Raw genomic sequence first — 17,804 nt, forward strand, 5'->3', positions numbered from 1 at the left:
ACTGGGACGTGAGCCTCTTAATTTACGTCGCTAATGTGTGGGATAGAACTAGTATACTGGTGGTCGGAGTGGACTCGGTGGGCCAAAGGGCCTGTTTCCACGCTGTATCTTTAAATTAAACTAAAAACACTAAAACCAGAGGAAATCTAAAGAAGGGCCTCTTCCTGAAACGTCACCCAATTTCTTCTATCCAGAGATGCTGGCTGCTCCATGGTGTTCCCCCGCACAATTAAAGCATGGAATAGTCTTCACCCTACCATAGTTACCCAACCAGATGCAACTAAATTTAAGGTAGCTCTTTTTTCCCCAAGAACCCTTTATTGCTTAAGTCAAAGTCAAGAGTTTTATTGTCATGTGTCCCAGATAGGACAATGAAATCCTTGCTTGCTGCACAGCAACAGAATATGTAAACATAATACAGAACAGGAGATAAAAGTTCAATGTGTCTATATACCATAGACCATATATATGCACAATAAATAAACAGATAAAGTGCAATAGGCTGTTATTTTTTGGAGTTTGGTGGTGGTAGGTCCATTACAGTTTAAATTCCATTTGGAATATTTTTGGAGGACAAGGAAACCAAGAAGCAAGTGTTACTCCCGGGCGTTACTCCAGCTCCAGGGAGTGATTCTGCAAGTGCCGGCGGATGTGGAACGAGCAGAGACTCGGATACGGATGGCGGGCGGAGACGGAGAGTGAGGGAGGGAGATATAGAGGGAGGCCCACTCAGAGTTGAACGATAGGTGTCCTGGGTGCTTGCCAAGCCAGGAATAATGCCAGGGCTTTTTCATTGCCACTGGCACCCGGGCAACCATTAATTTCGAGCCCGGCATTGCAATAAACACTGATAGTTGTGGAGGTGTGGCAGTCCACACTCTTGTATAAAAGTGATACCTGCCTTGACCTGGCAGGGAACTGCAAGGCATTAATACATCACACAGTGCTCTTTAGTGCATATTTAGTGATGCCAGTTTTGCCTCCATTGTACTCTTGGAGTTCATAGTCCTTTATCCTGAGCCCTTATGCCCATGTCTTTGGTGAATGGTAGCACAGTTTCTTTGCTTGGGTACTAGGTGCCATCTTTTTCTGGGAGCGGGGTCTCTCCTGGCAAAGTTGGCAATGTTGCTGGGGGGAAATCCTCCCCCCCTTGATCGTCTCTCCTCGGGGAGGTCTGTGCCCTCTGTCTCCTGGAGCTCAGTGCTTTGGGAAGTCCACTGTTTCCACCCTACTGGAGATGGGGGGGGGGGGCATTGGCCTCTGTGCTGCTCCCGGTCTCCTGGAGTTGGGGTGTGCTGGGTTTTCATATTTTCCAGTCTCCCAGAGTTGGGGTGTGACAGGCAAATGTATCTTCACACATATGAAAAGGTGTCCACCAAAGGTCCACCAATCAGCATGGTTCCACCTTTGCTAACTGGTAGGAGCAGACCCTTTGAACTTGGCCAAAAGGCTGACAGTGTTTGATTAATATTTTAGTATCTAGTGGAAACACGGGTCAGGTGAATGGAAGAGTTGCAAACTTAAATAATTGATATTGTTTGAGTTATGACAAGTTATCACTGATTCTTCTGAGCATTCTTCTGATTTCTCATTTTTCAGTAAGGAGTTCATCTTTTTGACTGAGATGAGGAAAAACTGTTTCACCCGAGAGTTGTGAATCAGTGGAATTCTCTGTCACTTGATGTTTTCGGGAGAATTCGATTTGGCTCTTGGGGATAAAGGAATCAAGGGATATGGGGGGGGGGGGGGGGGAAGCAAGAATGGGGTACTGATTTGCCATCATCATGTTGAATGGCAGTGCTAGCTTGAAGGGCTGAATTGCCTACTTCTGCACTTATTTTCTATGTTCCATGACTCTTAAGATTTGTAACCTGGGGAATGGGATTGTGGAGTGATATGGATTTGTCGCTTTAATAAAGTACTCGTGAATGCAAAACACCATTGTCAATTCCAATGATGATCTTTCTTATCAGTTTTAAATCTGAATGCTACTCATCTTGAGTGGATTTGATGAGGTATAATTTCACTTGAGGTTACCATAATTCAAAATGTGTCTCATTTTAAAATCTCAAACGGGAGATAATTGTACCTTGCAAATCTTTTAATTTCTGCCAGGTGCGTTTGGTTATTTTGAGGTGACTCATGACATTACAAAATACTGCAAGGCCAAAGTATTTCAGCATGTGGGAAAAAGAACATCTGCATCTGTCCGCTTCTCATCTGTAGGTAAGAGTTATTCTTTAGTTCATATGTTTGCAACCCCACCTGTAAAACCTGCTGATCTGGTCCTGTACATGGTGAAACCAAAAGGTTTAAAAATACCCTTTAATTAAATCTGGCAATGTGCACTTTAACCACATGTGATTTTTTTTTTTCCCTTATTTTTCGTTTTTCGATTATAAATCTCAAATTGTGGAATACAGAGGCAAATGAATAAATGATGGGTCTTTGTCCCAAACATTATGGCGGGCACTATATGTGAACCTGGTCTCCAGTTGGCTTTGATCATCTTTTCTTTTATTTCCCATTATCCTTGCGGCTGTAATTTACTAAATCCAATTACTTTCCTATACCAGTTCCCACTATGATTTTTACAGCATCTGCTGTTCTTTTTTAAACCAAATGTAGACAAAAATGCTGGAGAAACTCAGCAGGTGAGGCAACATCTATGGAAAGAAGGAATAGGCACGTTTTGGGTCAACGCCCTTCAGACTGATGTCGGGGGGGGGAGGAAGAAAGGAAAAAGTGGTGACAGGTTTGTGGGAGAGCTGGGTAGGAGGGAGAAAGCAAGGACTATCTGAAATTAGAGAAGTCGATGTTGATACCGCTGGGGTGTAAACTACCTAAGTGAAAATTGATGTTTAAGAAAGAACTGCAGATGCTGGATAAATGGATAGATGCTGCCTCACCTGCTGAGTTTCTCCAGCATTTGTGTCTACCTTTACATGAAATATGAGGTGCTGGGCCTCACTCTGGCAATGGAGGAGGCCCAGGGCAGAAAGGTCAGATTTGGAATGGGAGGGGGAGTTGAAGCGCTGAGCCACTGGGACATCAGGTTGGGTAGTTTGAACTGAGCGGAGGTGTTGGGCGAAGCGATCGAGACCCTGTTTTTGGTCTCGCCGATGTCGAGAAGTTGACACCGAGAACAGTGGGTGCAGTAGATGAGGTTGAAGGAGGTTGAACAGCCCAGCTCTCTCACAAGCCTACTGTCTCCACCTCTTCCTTTCTTCTCTCCCCACCCCCCTCCCCCCCCAACCATCACTCTGAAGAAGGGCCCAGTTCCCACCATGTTTCATAAGCTCTAAGATGCCCTACTGGCTTCAAAATATCATTGACAGAGGTCTTAATTGGGTGTTATTTGTCTGAATCTCATCTTCAGAAACTGGAAATTGTTTCCAATTTTCTATGCAAATTAAAACCATGAAGGAACTTTTCAGGTCACTAGTAACTTTGTTTCTCTGCAGATCCTGCCTGGCCTGAGTATTTTCTGCATTTTTTTGGATGTTCAGCTTCTGCAGTTATGTTGCTTTTCCACTTTCATCTGCTACATGAAGTTCACAAATTTTGGGCCACGGTTTTCATTCCTTTCAATCAGCATTTTATTTTGATGAAACTGGAAATTTAACCTAATGATGACTGGTACATATTAGTTGCTTCGTGGTTGATAGCACTATTGCTTATCTAGCATATCTGGTAACATGTCACTGCTGCATTTTTTTAACTGAATTAACCGATTTAAATTCTAGGGGGTGAATCCGGTTCTGCAGACACTGTTCGTGACCCTCGTGGATTTGCTTGCAAATTTTACACTGAGGATGGAATTTGGGATTTGGTTGGTAACAACACGCCTATATTCTTCATCCGGGATCCTTTCTTGGTTAGTAGCAACTGCTGATGAAAGTAAACTATCAAGAATCTTTGGCTGTTTGAAAACTAAACTTATTATATTCACTAAATTCACTATAGCTTTTCTGTGAAGTTGTCAAGATGTCTAATTTTCCAAGAGTTTGGTGGCTGTCTGTTGCATAAATGTTTAGTTCTACAGCTACTGTACATGGTACATAATTCTCGAATTGAGAATGCTACTAGATATGATTCACTTGACTGAAGCAAGCCATTCAACAACGTTCTGTATGGTAAGGTCCTCTGGAAGGTTTAATCCCATGGGATCCAAGAGATATATGAATGGATAGAAAACTGGCTTAATGGAAGGAAGCAGAGGGTGATGATGGAATGTTGCTTTTTGGACTGGAGGCCTGTGCCTCGGGGTTTGATGTAGAGCCCATTGCTGTTTGTCATCTATCAATGATTTGGATGCGAACATACATGGCATTATTAACAAGTGATAGCTGCTTTGTCCAAAATGTGAGAAACTGCCCAGTCACAACCCAGTCTCTCATTCCACTTCCAAATTGATTCCATCTACATTTCACGCTTCCTTAGGAAAACAGCCAACATAACTGGATTAGTCGCACATTCTTTCTTCACTCCACTTATCTCCTATTGGGCAGAGATAGAAAAGCTTAAGTGCGTACCATTGAATTCCGCACAGCTTCTTCCCCGCATTATTGGATTTTAGAAAGGACCTTTCATATGCTAGCGATGAATTCCTGATCTTCCAATCTACCTCCTTGTGGCCGTATTACTTTCTCTGTTGCTATAACAGTATATTCTGCTTTATTTATTTTATTTTTTGCATCTCCTGATGTATTAATCTGGTATGATTAAGCTGTACATGTGACTACAATAAACCAATTATCCTGAAGCTTTTGGTATTAACTTTGCATTGAAGCTATGGAAAATTAATGTAAATATGATGTGTGAAGCCCTGAACATTTTGTTGCAAATTAGTTTATTGGAGCTCTCCGAAATATTGACTGCATCTCTAGATTTTGGGTGACGTAGTTTCATATTCTTTTAAAGATTACAAAATTACAGCAACATCCTGTTAGTCCAGTTGCAAAACAATGTAGCTTTTCTTGGGTTAATACTTTAACTTTCTAAAATTCCAAATAATGAGGCTGGTGGAAGAAAATAGGGGTCAACTTAAAGTATTTTCAGAGAATTGGCTCGCTAATTGGCATATTTCAGTAAACTTCGAAATCTGTAATTGGAAAGTTACAGAACTGTAGTAAGATCTTGTATAAATGTTTTTGTTTTTTTAATAACTCTCTGTCTTTCCATCTTTCCTGTCAGTTTCCATCATTCATTCATACCCAGAAGAGGAATCCCCAAACTCATCTCAAGGATGCAGATATGACCTGGGACTTTTTCTCACTTCGTCCAGAGACGCTCCATCAGGTGAGTAACAATGTTCTATTTCACAAGTTTAGTGTTTTATTGTCATGTGTCCCGAAATGGAACAATGAAATTGTGACTTGCCACATCTCAACAGATATAGAAGCATAGTACTTTGTAAGCACCATAACAAAAAGGTTCAGTATAGATTGAATAAAAACAAACCATGATATTGCACAAACAATTAGTGCGAGTTGGCCAAGACGTGCTAACATGTAAATTACTGGGTAGGCTTGGATAAAAACTTGATCTATGATAATTGATGTTGTTGATAATGTATCCAAAAGATAAATTATCAGTTGAGAGACTTTAAATACATTTTTCCTGTTTAATTATCTCAATAGCCTATTTTATTTTAGAATTGCAATTTGAAGCCAACATTCTCCTGAGGACTTGTCACTAATCTCTATTTAATGTAGCAATGACCATTAAGTGATTAATTAAAGTAATTATTATGTCAAATCTAAAAAGTAAATTCAATCAATTTCTAAATGTTTTGAGCACATAAAATTAAATGGAAAGCTTAAAATAAAAGAATCAATATGCTGCAGAATTAGGAATGGTGCGATTCACTCCATATCATAAAAGTTTGTTAGTAATTCGAGGGATTAGAAGATTATAAGGAAATATTTTGAAACACTTTGAGCAAAGCTGTAAATGAGGGATGTCTAATTTTTTTTTTAAGCTGCCAAGTATGAATTAATGAATAGGAATCTTGTCAAGGGACGGAACCTATATCTTGCTTCTGAAGGAGCTGGATATATGTGAAAGTTGAATATTTTGTGCAGAAATATAAGGAATAAAGCTGAGGTTGGATCTGTATTCTAACTCTCGTTGCAGTTCATTTTTAACATGTTTCAGATAAAAATGGCACTTAATGGTAGCTAACTGGTGGTTATCAAGTTGTAGTTGGCTTAATCAAATTTCTTGGATTATACTTCAATGTTGTCAAGATAATAATTGATCTGATTTTACTTGTATTTGTAATAAATATGTTGGTCCTTTGCAATGTCCCCACTGGTGCTCATTGCAGAATCCTTTGTGTATATCAACTTGCTGTTGAACTGCTTGCACAATATACTGTGGCATGTTGTGATTACCATTTTTTTAGATGCACAACTTTTATTGTCGTAGCTCAGTTTTCTGTTTAGTGACCGTGGAATTCCTGATGGGCATCGTCATATGAATGGATATGGATCACACACATTCAAGCTGGTCAATGACAAGCAAGAAGCTGTATATTGCAAGTTCCATTTGAAGGTACAATGATATTTGTTATTGGCATGTAAATTTAATTTCAAATGAAGAGCAAAGGCCTAATGCCTTATTTTCTTGAAAGTAATCCAATTTTAAATTAAATTTCTGTCTAAAGAAGGCACACAATGGGACTATTACTAACCTTTATGTTACAAATCAGCAAATTAGAATTGGAAGCAGGGTTAGAGTCATGGAGTGATAGTGTGGAAACGGGCCCTTCGACCCAACTTGTCAATACCAGTCAACATGTCCCACCTGTCTCGTTCGATCCATATCCCTCCAAACCTGTCTGATCCATGTTCCTGCTGAACTTTCTGAAATGTTGGGATAGTCCATGCCTCCTACCTCCTCTAGCAGCTTGTTCCATACACCCACACACTTGTGTTATTTATAAAAAATAAAAAAGTTACCCTTAAGATTCCTATTAAATCATTTCCGCTTCACCTTAAACCTACTTTCTCTGGTCCTCGATTCACTTATTCTGGACAAGAGACTCTGCATCTACCCGATCTATGCCTCTCATGATTTTATACACCTCAATAAGATTACCCCTCATCCTCTTGTGCTGCAAGGAAGAGAGTCCCAGCTTACTCAAACTCTCCCTATAGTTCAGACCCTCTAGCCCTTGCAACATCCTTGTAAATCTTATCTGTACCATTTCCAGCTTGACAATATTGTTCCTATAACTTGGAGCCCAGAACTGAATACAAAACTCGAAATGCGGCCTCACCAACATCTTGTACAACTGCAACATGAACTCCCAACTTCTATATTCAATACTCTGACTGATGGCCAATGTGCCAAATAGCTTTCTGACCACCCTATCAACATCCAACCACCTTCAAGGAACCATGCACCTGCACTCCAAGATCCCTCTGCTCTGCAACACTCCCCAGGGCCCTACTGTGTAGATCCTGCCCATGTTAGACTTCCCACAATACAACATCTCACATTTCTCCATGTTAAATTCCATTAAGCAATCCTTAGTCCACCTGACCAATCGATCCACATCCTGCTGCAATGTTTCACAACCATCTTCACTATCTGCAAAACCACCAACTTTTGTATCATCTGCAAACTTGCTAATCTCGCTGTATATGTTCTCATCCGAATCATTGATTATAGATGACCAACCGTAACGGGTCCAGCACTGAACCGTAAGGCACATCACTAGTCACAGGCATCCAGTCTGAGAAGCAACATTCCACCATCACCCTCTGCTTCCTCCCATGAAGCCAATATTCTATCTACCCTGCTCTCTCCTTGGATCCCATGTGATCTAACCATCCTGAGTAGCCTACGGTGTAGAACTTTGTTGAATGCTTTGTTGAAGTCCATTTATACAACATCTACAACTTTGCCTTCATCAACCTTTTTCGTCATGTCTTCAAAAACCTCAATCATATTTGTGAGACACGACCTCCCACATGCAAACCTATGCTGACTATCCCTAATCGGCCCTTGTCTGTCTAAATGCCTGCATATCCTATCCCTCAGAATACTCTAGTAACTTTCCAACTAAGTTGTTAAGATCGCTAGCCTATAGTTCCCAGCATTTTCCCTGCAGCCCTTCTTGAATAGAGGCACAACATTTGCTGCCTTTCCGGCACCTCTCCCGTATTTAAAAACTACTATTAGATTACAACAATGACTCCCGCAACTCTCTCTCTGGTTACCCACAATGTTCCTGGATATTTCTGATCAGTCCCTGATCAGGTGTTATAGCCCATGTTCTGTTGGCAATTGTGTATCTTCCATTTGTTACATGACAAAATTGAAGTTTTTCTGCAAGGTAGTTTAACATGCTGGATATATTGTCAGTGATTTTAGTAGTCCTCCGTCATTGTGAATTAGAGAAATCAATAACTTAACAAATTTCAGAATTATTCTTTTAAAAATGTGTTTTGAATCTCGTGTCTTCCTATTTCAGCTGACTCTGCCACTGCCTTGACTTGTCTGTTACTGAAACTCTTGTTTTGGTCTTGTTAGCCATACTTCACTGTTCCAATCTACTCATGGCCTCTACTGAATATACCTATTCTGCATGACTGCACAACTGCCAATGGTAGATCTAGTAAAGTAGAGGATAATTTGGTGGCCAAAATTAAAGCTCATTTATCAGAGTAATGGAGGGATGAAGAATTTTATTAAAATACTTTTGTTTTACAGACAAAGGGTGGTGAAATAATCAGCTGCATTGCAGCAAGAGTCAGAATTTTAAAGTAAATGTGTTGCTTGACCTAGAGCCAGCATAGGCAAGCAGCAGCAGTAAACACTTTGTACATGTTAAGTCATTAGGTATATTCTATCTCCTCCGACAAGGCGAAACTAGGAGGCAGCTCAAACGACAGTGAAGCATCACTCCCTGACGAGCTCAACGCTTTCTACGCATGCCTTGATATGAGAACACTGATGTGCATTCCCGAGCCCCGTACGATCTGATGATCTGATGGTATTACAGTCACAGAGGGGTGGGAGATTTCAACCATCCCGTGGTCCACACTAATGCAATCAACCCGATGTGTATAAACAAAAGATCAAATAGAACAAGTTGACCTACAACTTTAGGCTGTGCACTCCATACGCAAGAAGAAAACAGCCACAGAGGCCGATGTCAGAAGATCCTTCGGGGGGGGGGGGGGGGGGGGGGGGGGGGTGAACCCTCGGAAAGCTTCTGGACCTAATGGTATACCTGGTGGAATTTATTTTAGAGATAGGGTTCTTAAAACCTGTGCAGACCAACTGGCTGGGCTTTGCGGACATTTTCAACCTCTCACTATTGAGGTCTGAGATTCCCACCTGCTTTAAGGGGGCATCAATAATACTGGTGCCCAAGGTGGGGGCATCAATAATACTGGTGATGTGCCTCAATGACTATCGACCAGTGGTGATGAAGTGCTTTGGGAGGTTGGTTTTGATGGATATCAACTCCTACCTCAACAAGAACCCACTACAGTTTGCCTTCCGTCATAACAGGTCAACGGAGGATGTGATCTCACTGGCTCTCCGATCTGCACTGGACCACTTGAACAATAAAAACACATGTCAGGCTGTTGTTTTATAGACTGCAGCTCGCCGTTCAATACCATCATCCCCTCCAAGCTGGATACCATCATCCCTCCATTTCCGGGGTTACTTCCGTGCCCGGGTGGTTTTGGAGAGTGTCCATGGGCACCCTGGGAGATTTCCGGGACAGCTGGGCACCATGGGGGATTGAATAAATCCTTGACAAGGATTGTAATGTAGTTGTTTATTTCGTTTATTTGTTTGTCTTGTATTATGGTGGTGGGTTCTGTTGTTTTACTGCATTGTAAATATTATTTTTAATAATTGAATACATTTGATTTAAAAAAAAAAAAAAGCTGTTTACCATGCTCACAGAACTGGGTCTCTGCGTATCCCTCTGCGATTGGACCCTTTACTTCCTCATCCACAGTCTGTTTGAATTGGCAGAAATACTTCATTAACAATCAGTATGGGAGCACCTCGAGGCTGTGTGTTCAGCCCCCTGTTCTACTCATTCTACACTCATGACTGTAGCCGGACATTGTGCGAGCTCCATTTTCAAGTTTGCTGATGACACCACTGTTGGACGAATTACAGATGGTGATGACTGAGTCGGAGTATAGAAGTGAGATTGACCAAATGGTGCCAGCACAACCTGGCTCAATATCAGTAAAACCAATGATTGTGGACTTTGGAAGAGGAAGGATGAGGATATCGAAAGGACAATGGTGGCGACAGTCAAAAACTTTAAATACCTGGGTGTGCATATTTCCGAAGATCTTTCCTGGACACAGCACACCGATGCAATTATAAATAAACCACAACACCTATTTCCTGAGGAGATTAAGAAGATTTGGTATGTCAAAGATGATTATCTTGAACTTCTACAGGTTGTACAGTAGAGAGCATATTGATTGGTTGCATCATGGCTTGGTTCGGCAACTTGAACGTCCAGGAGTGGAAAAGACTGAAAATATTTGTGAACACTATCCAGTCCATCACTGGCTCTGACCTCTCCACCATCGAAGGGATTTATCAGAATCGCTGCCTCAAAGGCAGCCAGCATCATCAGACACCCACACCATCCTGGACATACTCATTTCACCACTGCCATTGGAAGAAGGTACAGGAGCCCGAAAACTGTAACGTGCAGGTTCAGGAACTGCTTCTTCCCTGCAGCCATCAGGCTTTTAAACATTACAACATCAAATAAGCTCTGAATAGACTTATCATCATTATTGCACTATTGGGTTTTTTTGTGTGTACACACATATACACACACTGAGCTTTTTTTCCTCTCCATTATCATATTGTTTACAGTGTACTATATTTACATTCTGTTGTGCTGCAACAAGTAAGAATTTTAAAAACGACAATAAAACACTTGACTCTTGACTTGTTTTTTGGGGTTGAGAATTAAGTTGTTTTGCATGCTTGAGCTTGGAATTAACAAATTTAATACTGTTTCCACCTTGCCAGCAAAGGCAAGCAGACAGAAGAAAACACTGTACACGTGAAGGCAGAATGTTAGTTAACTTCAAAAGATATTTTTGGTGTAGAGGCCAGAAGTGCATTGAGACAGTCAAGTATGGGTAACAAGTGCAGATGCAAAGCCCTCCACCATCTGGCCCCCCCATATCTCACTGACCTCCTCTCCCCCTGACGGTCCCTCAGATCCACATCAGCCGGTCTCTCCATCCACAAGTCCAACCCCTGCAGTTTTGGGGACAGAGCCTTCTCCAGGGCAGCTCCCAGGCTCTGGAACTCCCTCCCCCAACGATCCGCAATTCCGTGTCCCTCACCATCTTCCAGTCCCGCCTCAAGACCCATCTCTTCACCTCTGCCTATCCTTAGCCCCACGTCCCCCTCCCTTTTCATCTGTGCACTATTTGCCTCATATTGTGTTTTGAATTGTATTGTGTCTTTACTTTGTGTACTAGTCATGTCTCTACTATTTATTTAATTCCCCTAACATGTTTTTCCTCTACCTGCTAAATTTTTTGTAAGGTGTCCTTGAAACTCTTGAAAGGCGCCCATAAATAAAATTTATTATTATTATTAGATATAGTTTAAGATTGAGATGGATGGGGTGGTGCTGCCACTCGATATTCTATTTTCTGAAATAGCTGTTTAATTATTTTGAGAAACCTTTGATAGTGAATCCGAACGATGGCACTAAATGTCTGACTGAGCACATCTGGACAGGTTTATTGGCACAAAGGGCATGTGAAAGGGAGTCAAGTTAGCAATGGAGCCCTGATCTTTGTGAAGTACCAGCAAAGGTCCTCTATTGTTTGTGTCCAGCAAATCAAAGTTTGGCATGTGACTTTGCTGTAGTACTGAGTTCCTAAATAATTAAGCTGGTAGATAGAGGTATCGTGTACCTGCATGTTGATTTTGGACAACTACAGTTCTGAAATGGGAATGTCAAAGCACCATAACTTTTTTTTTTTCTCATTCTGTTTTGGGCCAGGCACTTGCTACTTAGATCAAATGAATGTTTTGATGTCTCAAAATCCACTGCAAATAACAAACAATTATTTGAATCCATTCATTTGTTTTTTCTGCAGACAAATCAAGGCATTAAAAATCTTTCTGGGGAAGCAGCTAATTGTCTGGCTTCTGATGACCCTGACTATTCTATTCGAGACCTTTACAATGCCATAGCAACTGGAAATCCCCCATCTTGGTCCATGTATATCCAAGTCATGAGCTTTCAAGAAGCGAGAGTACATCGATGGAATCCCTTTGATGTGACAAAGGTCAATGTTGGATTTTGCAGATAAACAGCATGCTTTTGTCTTAAAACATGTCTAGATTAATGGGCATTTACGAAGAGCACATAATATTGTGCTAACTTTACAATGTAAATACTGCGGATTCATTTGCAGGACAGTGCTGAGCAATCATGATTGAGCAATTGGAAATTTGAGTCAACTTTGAAGTCCATAGGACAGTCATTTTTATATGATAGGACTCTTCCACTAGTGGAAACATCCTCTCCAAATCCACTCAATCTAGGCCTTTCATGATTCAGTACGTTTCAATTAGATTCCCCCCCCCCCCCCCCCCCCCCCCCCCCCCCGTCGTCCTTCTAATCTCCAGTGAGTACTGGTCCAGAGCCTTCACCAAGTGCTCTTCATTCATTCATCTAATCACCCCTGGGATCATTCCTGCAAGCCTCCTCCACCCCTTCCAATGCCAGCACATCTCTCGGAGATGGGGCCAGAAACTGGTTGCAATCCTCCAGATGCAGTCTAACCAGAGCCCTATAAAGCCTCAGCATTACATCCCTGCTTTTATATTCTAGTACCTTCAAAATAAATGTTAACATTGCATTTGCCTTCCTTACTAGCGATTCAAGCTGCAAATTAACCTTTTGGGATCCTGTACCAGCACTCCCAAATCACTTTGCACCTCAGATTTCTGAATCTTCTCCCCATTTAGAAAATTGTCTGCACCTTTATTCCTATTACCAAAATACATGATCATGCACTTTGCTATGCTGCATTCCATCTGCCACTTTTTTGTCCACTCTCCCAACCTGTCATGGTCCTTCGGTAGGCTCCCCACTTCCTCTACATTACCTGCCCCTCCACCTGTTTCGTATCATAGCCTTGGATTCCATCACCCAAATCATTAATATCAAACGTGAAAATTAGTGGTCCGAAAACTAACCCCTGTGGAATATAACTAGTCGCTAGCAGCCAACCAGGAAAGCTTTCCTTTATTCCTACTCTTTGTCTTCTGCCAGTATTTTCCCTATAATTTCATGGGTTCCCATCTTGTTTAGCACTTCATGTGCAGCACCATATCAAAGGCCTGAAAATCTAAGTAAACAGCATCTACTGACTCCACTTGTTCAACCTGCTCTTCCTCAAAGAATTCAAACAGATTTGTCAGGCAAGATCTCCCCTTCACGAACCTTACTGACCAGCTTATTTTATCATGTTTCTAACTATTCTGTAACCTCATCCTTAATGAGCTCTTAATCTTACCAACCACTGAAATCAGGCTGGTCCAGATGACTTATCCACCTTCGGACCTTTCAGCTTCCCGATATTGAAATATGATTGGAATCTGAATGTGACTGAACGGTTTAGTAAATTAACATAATGTCGTTGATGTAGCTTCTTGATCTTTGAGGAATCCACAGGAAACTTCTGTTTCAAAAGTATGGCAAATGTTTAAGTTGGAGCACAATGCTTTTGCTCAGTCACACAGGAACCTAATGGAAGGTTTGGACAATGATTAAAGGCTTACTTTAGAAGAAGTGGTCTTCAGCACAGAAATTACTGTTCGGTTTTCTTTCTCTTAAATGTATCTTCTGATTTGTTGCAGATTTGGCCTCACAAGGAGTTCCCACTAATCCCTGTGGGGCAGCTTGTCCTCAACAAGAACCCTGTCAACTATTTTGCAGATGTGGAACAAATTGCCTTTGATCCCAGTAACATGCCCCCAGGCATTGAACCTAGTCCTGACAAGATGCTTCAGGTATGCTGCAAAATACTCTCTGTGGTTCTTGCTGCCACACTACTTGAAGGATTAGTGTTTTGAGAGGGTGCAGAAGAGATTTACAAAGGCACTGCCTTGATTAGAGGATATTAACTATAGGGAAAGAAAGAACAAACTTGGATTGTTTTCTTTGGAGCACCAGAAGCTAAGGGGAGACCTGATAGAAGTTGTTAAAAAGGAAATCATACAAATGGTAGGCAGTTGGCACTTTTTTTTTGGTGTAGAAATGTCGAAGGTGCAGCGGTAGAGTTACTGCCTCACAGCGAATGCAGCGCTGGAAACCCGGGTTCGATCCCGACTACGGGTTCTGTCTGTACGAAGTTTGTATGTTCTCCCCTGTGTTAATGTACAGGGATCGCTGGTCGGCACAGTCCCAGTGGGCCAAAGGGCCTGTTTCCGCGCTGTATCTCTAAACTAAACTAGAGAGCATAGCTTTAAGGTAAGAGGAGCAAAGGTTAAGAGATGTGTGGCTCCATTTTGTTTGGTGTTGGATACCTGGAATGTGCTGCCAGGATAGGACTTAGAGACAGGTAAAATACTGACGTTTGAGTCTTATGCAAATGCAAAAGTATAGAAGGATATGGAGCATGTGCAGGCAGAAGGGATTCATTTAAGGCGACAATATGTTCAACACCGAGATCGTGGGCCAAAGGGCCTGTATAATGTTCTATGTTTTGTGAGATACCCAGCAAAGGTGAAACTTTATTTACCCTCAATTAATCCTGGCATAGAGAAAACCTGAGTCCCAAAAGCCAGGCCACTGGAAAATGTGTTGAGAATACCTAAGACTTGGCTTCCAATAATTTATTTGCCTTTGTTCATGTGTACGGTTCAGCTGTTGATGCACTGTTAATTGACTGTAGACCTCAACCTAAATTGTAAGCTTGCCATTATGACAAGCAGTGAAATGGAAATCACTGTATAGAAACATTATTTACAGAAAAATGTTTCTGAACCTGAGGAACTTGAAACCTTTACTGTTTGGTCTATACCTCGCTGCTATCCTATCCTGTGGATGATGTCTAACGATCAGGAAATATCTGGGAATGGGAAGTGAATACTCTTCCAGATTTCAGATTCCTATAAATTGGCCAGTGCTGCATCAATATTTTGCACAATGTGAAGATTTTGTATTCTACTTGCTCTCTGCCCAATGCATGCAGTGGATATCAGAAAGTCTGGATGAAAGGACTTATTTCAGTGGCCTGTTTTCTTGATAGCATGGTGGGTAAATAAATGTTGCACCTTTGTGAAGTACTATTGAACAAATGGGAATTTGGCATTGATATGGATGAGGGAAACTATTTAGCTCGACTTGGCTCACTGATCCTAATTTAAATGTTTGTTTTTAATCCTTTGATCACAGTACCTTTTCATTTTTCAGAACACCTTCATGAATTCTGCCTGCATGTCAAGTATCCTTGTGACTGACTGATAGCTTTTTAAACCAGATCTTTATTTTGTCACTTGGCCTTGTAAAATCACTGATTGAAATGCTACGTAGCCCTCCTAGATTTAGGTTTGGTCTTTTTGCAAAACCAGCATTTAAACAATAATAGAACAAGCATAATGTGGGAAATGCAGATAATTATATGTAATTACATTTTGTGGTTCCAAAGTTTAATTTTAAAACATTCTGCTCACTTGTGTTCTTAGTTCTGTTTTTTTTTCCAGTGGCAATGAAGTCTAAGAACTCTAGGGGAAATGCCCTGAATTGAAAGTTGCCGATATAAAAAGTTTTGTGAACCAGTGATTTAAAAATATAAGTACTATTGAATTTTGAATTTGGGGGATCTTGGGACTCTCCTGATACAGGTAACTGACTGGGCAAGCTTCATTAGAAAGATTTAGAACTTCATTCCTCTGACAACCCTCTCAGACAACCATTCCGAGCTTAAAAAATTCAAACTTAACGTACAATTCTCATTCAGCTTTATTTTCTAAAACCACTTTCAAAGTTAAGGTTGTGGTAAGAATAAAAGCAAATTTTTGACCTCCTTCTTAATTCTATCTCCTGCATTGTTTATTGCTGCCCCTATAATTTTGGTATTAAACACTCGATTACTGGCTGTATCCTTGCCCTTCCTGCTTCATCTTTTTAGTAAGGTCAACGTCCTTTTATGAGATGCCAATACCAGGCACCACCCATAGCAATTCATCAGATGCTTAACTTTAATATTATTGCTACAACCCTTCCATGAGACGTCTTGATACAGTTCTGAATAAAAGGAAATCGTCAATACACTTAGTTTAATGCTTTTAATCAAACTTTTTAAAAATGGTCAATGATTCAATTATTCATCCCATTCCACCCCTCTTCCAGAGCCAGCTGTGAAATCTAAGTCTAGAAGCAACAAAAGTGTGGAACATTTCCACATGTTTTGTAGTTGGGTAGTGTTTCTCCATTGACTTGCTGGCCAGACATCACACATTGCAGATGCTTGCTTCTAAAAATGCATTGTATCTTTCAGATATCAGAATGGATTTTTGACCGTTTAAACTGCAAACCACCAAATAACAGTATTTGTGGCAAAGTTCCAGGTTGATTGCCTTTTGCCAAATAAAGTTAGAGTGTAGAGTTAAGGGCCTGTCTCACTGTACGAGGTAATTCAAGAGTTCTCCCGAGTTTTCCCTGATTCGAACTCGGAGAATTACGTAATAGCCGCTCGTAGGTACTCGGGGCTCTCGTGGACATTTTTCAACATGTTGAAAACTTCATGAGCTTACCTCGTTTCCAGAGTACCTGCCGTTAGTGTTACGAGCCGCTAAGAACGTCCCAAGCTCCGATGTGCCCGCTACGTACATTCTAAGTACAGGTGCACAACCTTTTATCCGAAGATCCAAATAACGAAAACCTCCGAATGGCGACATTTTTTCGCTCCTTGAAGAAAGGTCCTTGAAAACGTTCACCGAGGGCGGCCCGCAGAGGTGACAGCGGAACCTCCGGTCGGTCCTCGAAGAAAGGGGAACTAAATCCCCATTCATAAAAGAGAAGGTGAGGGTATATTGCGCGGGAGGGTTAATAATTGACAATATGCTGCTACCTGCCCGCTGAGTTAAAACGTTCCCACGGTAGACTCACGATACACAGTGTATCATGAGTCTTGCGTGGGAACTTCTCAACTCAGCGTGCAGGCAGCAGCAGATTGTCGCTCCGTTCAATTTCACCCGACCTACACCCCTCTGCTCCCCAGCCATGTGTGTGGCCCAATCCCTCCCCTCTCCAGCTCCCCGCTCAATGCACCGGCGCGGGGGCTTTGAACTGTCTTCACGTCGGCGATGGCAGCATACAGTGCAGTCACCGGAGACGTCGGGACCAATTGGACGTCGACCACCAGGCCCACCGCAAGCACGGAGAACCGAGAGACCCACAGCCAACAGCAGCCCAGCCCAGCCCCGCTCCAACTACAGAGGAACCTGGGTTGCGGATGACGGGGCGCAGCTCGGGGCGTCGTAGGGGTCCATCGGGGAGCGGGTTCCTGTTGGTCCTGACGTCTCCGGCCACCTGCTATCCTCCGGGAACTGTACCGCCCTTGCAGGAGAGTGGGGTTGTTTGCAGTTGCAGAGGGAGGGGGCAAGGGCGGTACAGTTCCCAGTCTCAGCTCCAGTCCAGGGGGGTGGCCGGAGACGTCAGGACCAACGGGACAGCGACCCCCAGGCCCACTGCAAGCACGGAGATCCCAGAGACCCACAGCCAGCAGCAACTCCAGCCCAGCCCCGCTCCAACT

The 17,804-nt window shown here is 42.1% G+C and overlaps 1 protein-coding gene across 1 annotated transcript in view; it reads left to right on the forward strand.

Moving 5' to 3' along the window:
* The window catches only part of cat (catalase), a 38,971-nt gene that overhangs the window by 7,244 nt on the left and 13,923 nt on the right, over positions 1-17,804 (forward strand). Inside the window, exons 3-8 of the mRNA XM_055649740.1 lie at positions 2,116-2,226; positions 3,747-3,877; positions 5,197-5,301; positions 6,433-6,558; positions 12,132-12,323; positions 13,903-14,055. Coding sequence (XP_055505715.1) covers positions 2,116-2,226; positions 3,747-3,877; positions 5,197-5,301; positions 6,433-6,558; positions 12,132-12,323; positions 13,903-14,055 — 818 coding nt within the window. The remainder of the gene's footprint in view (positions 1-2,115; positions 2,227-3,746; positions 3,878-5,196; positions 5,302-6,432; positions 6,559-12,131; positions 12,324-13,902; positions 14,056-17,804) is intronic.

Source organism: Leucoraja erinacea, chromosome 18, assembly GCF_028641065.1.
Source record: "Leucoraja erinacea ecotype New England chromosome 18, Leri_hhj_1, whole genome shotgun sequence".
NCBI classification, from domain to species: domain Eukaryota; kingdom Metazoa; phylum Chordata; class Chondrichthyes; order Rajiformes; family Rajidae; genus Leucoraja; species Leucoraja erinaceus.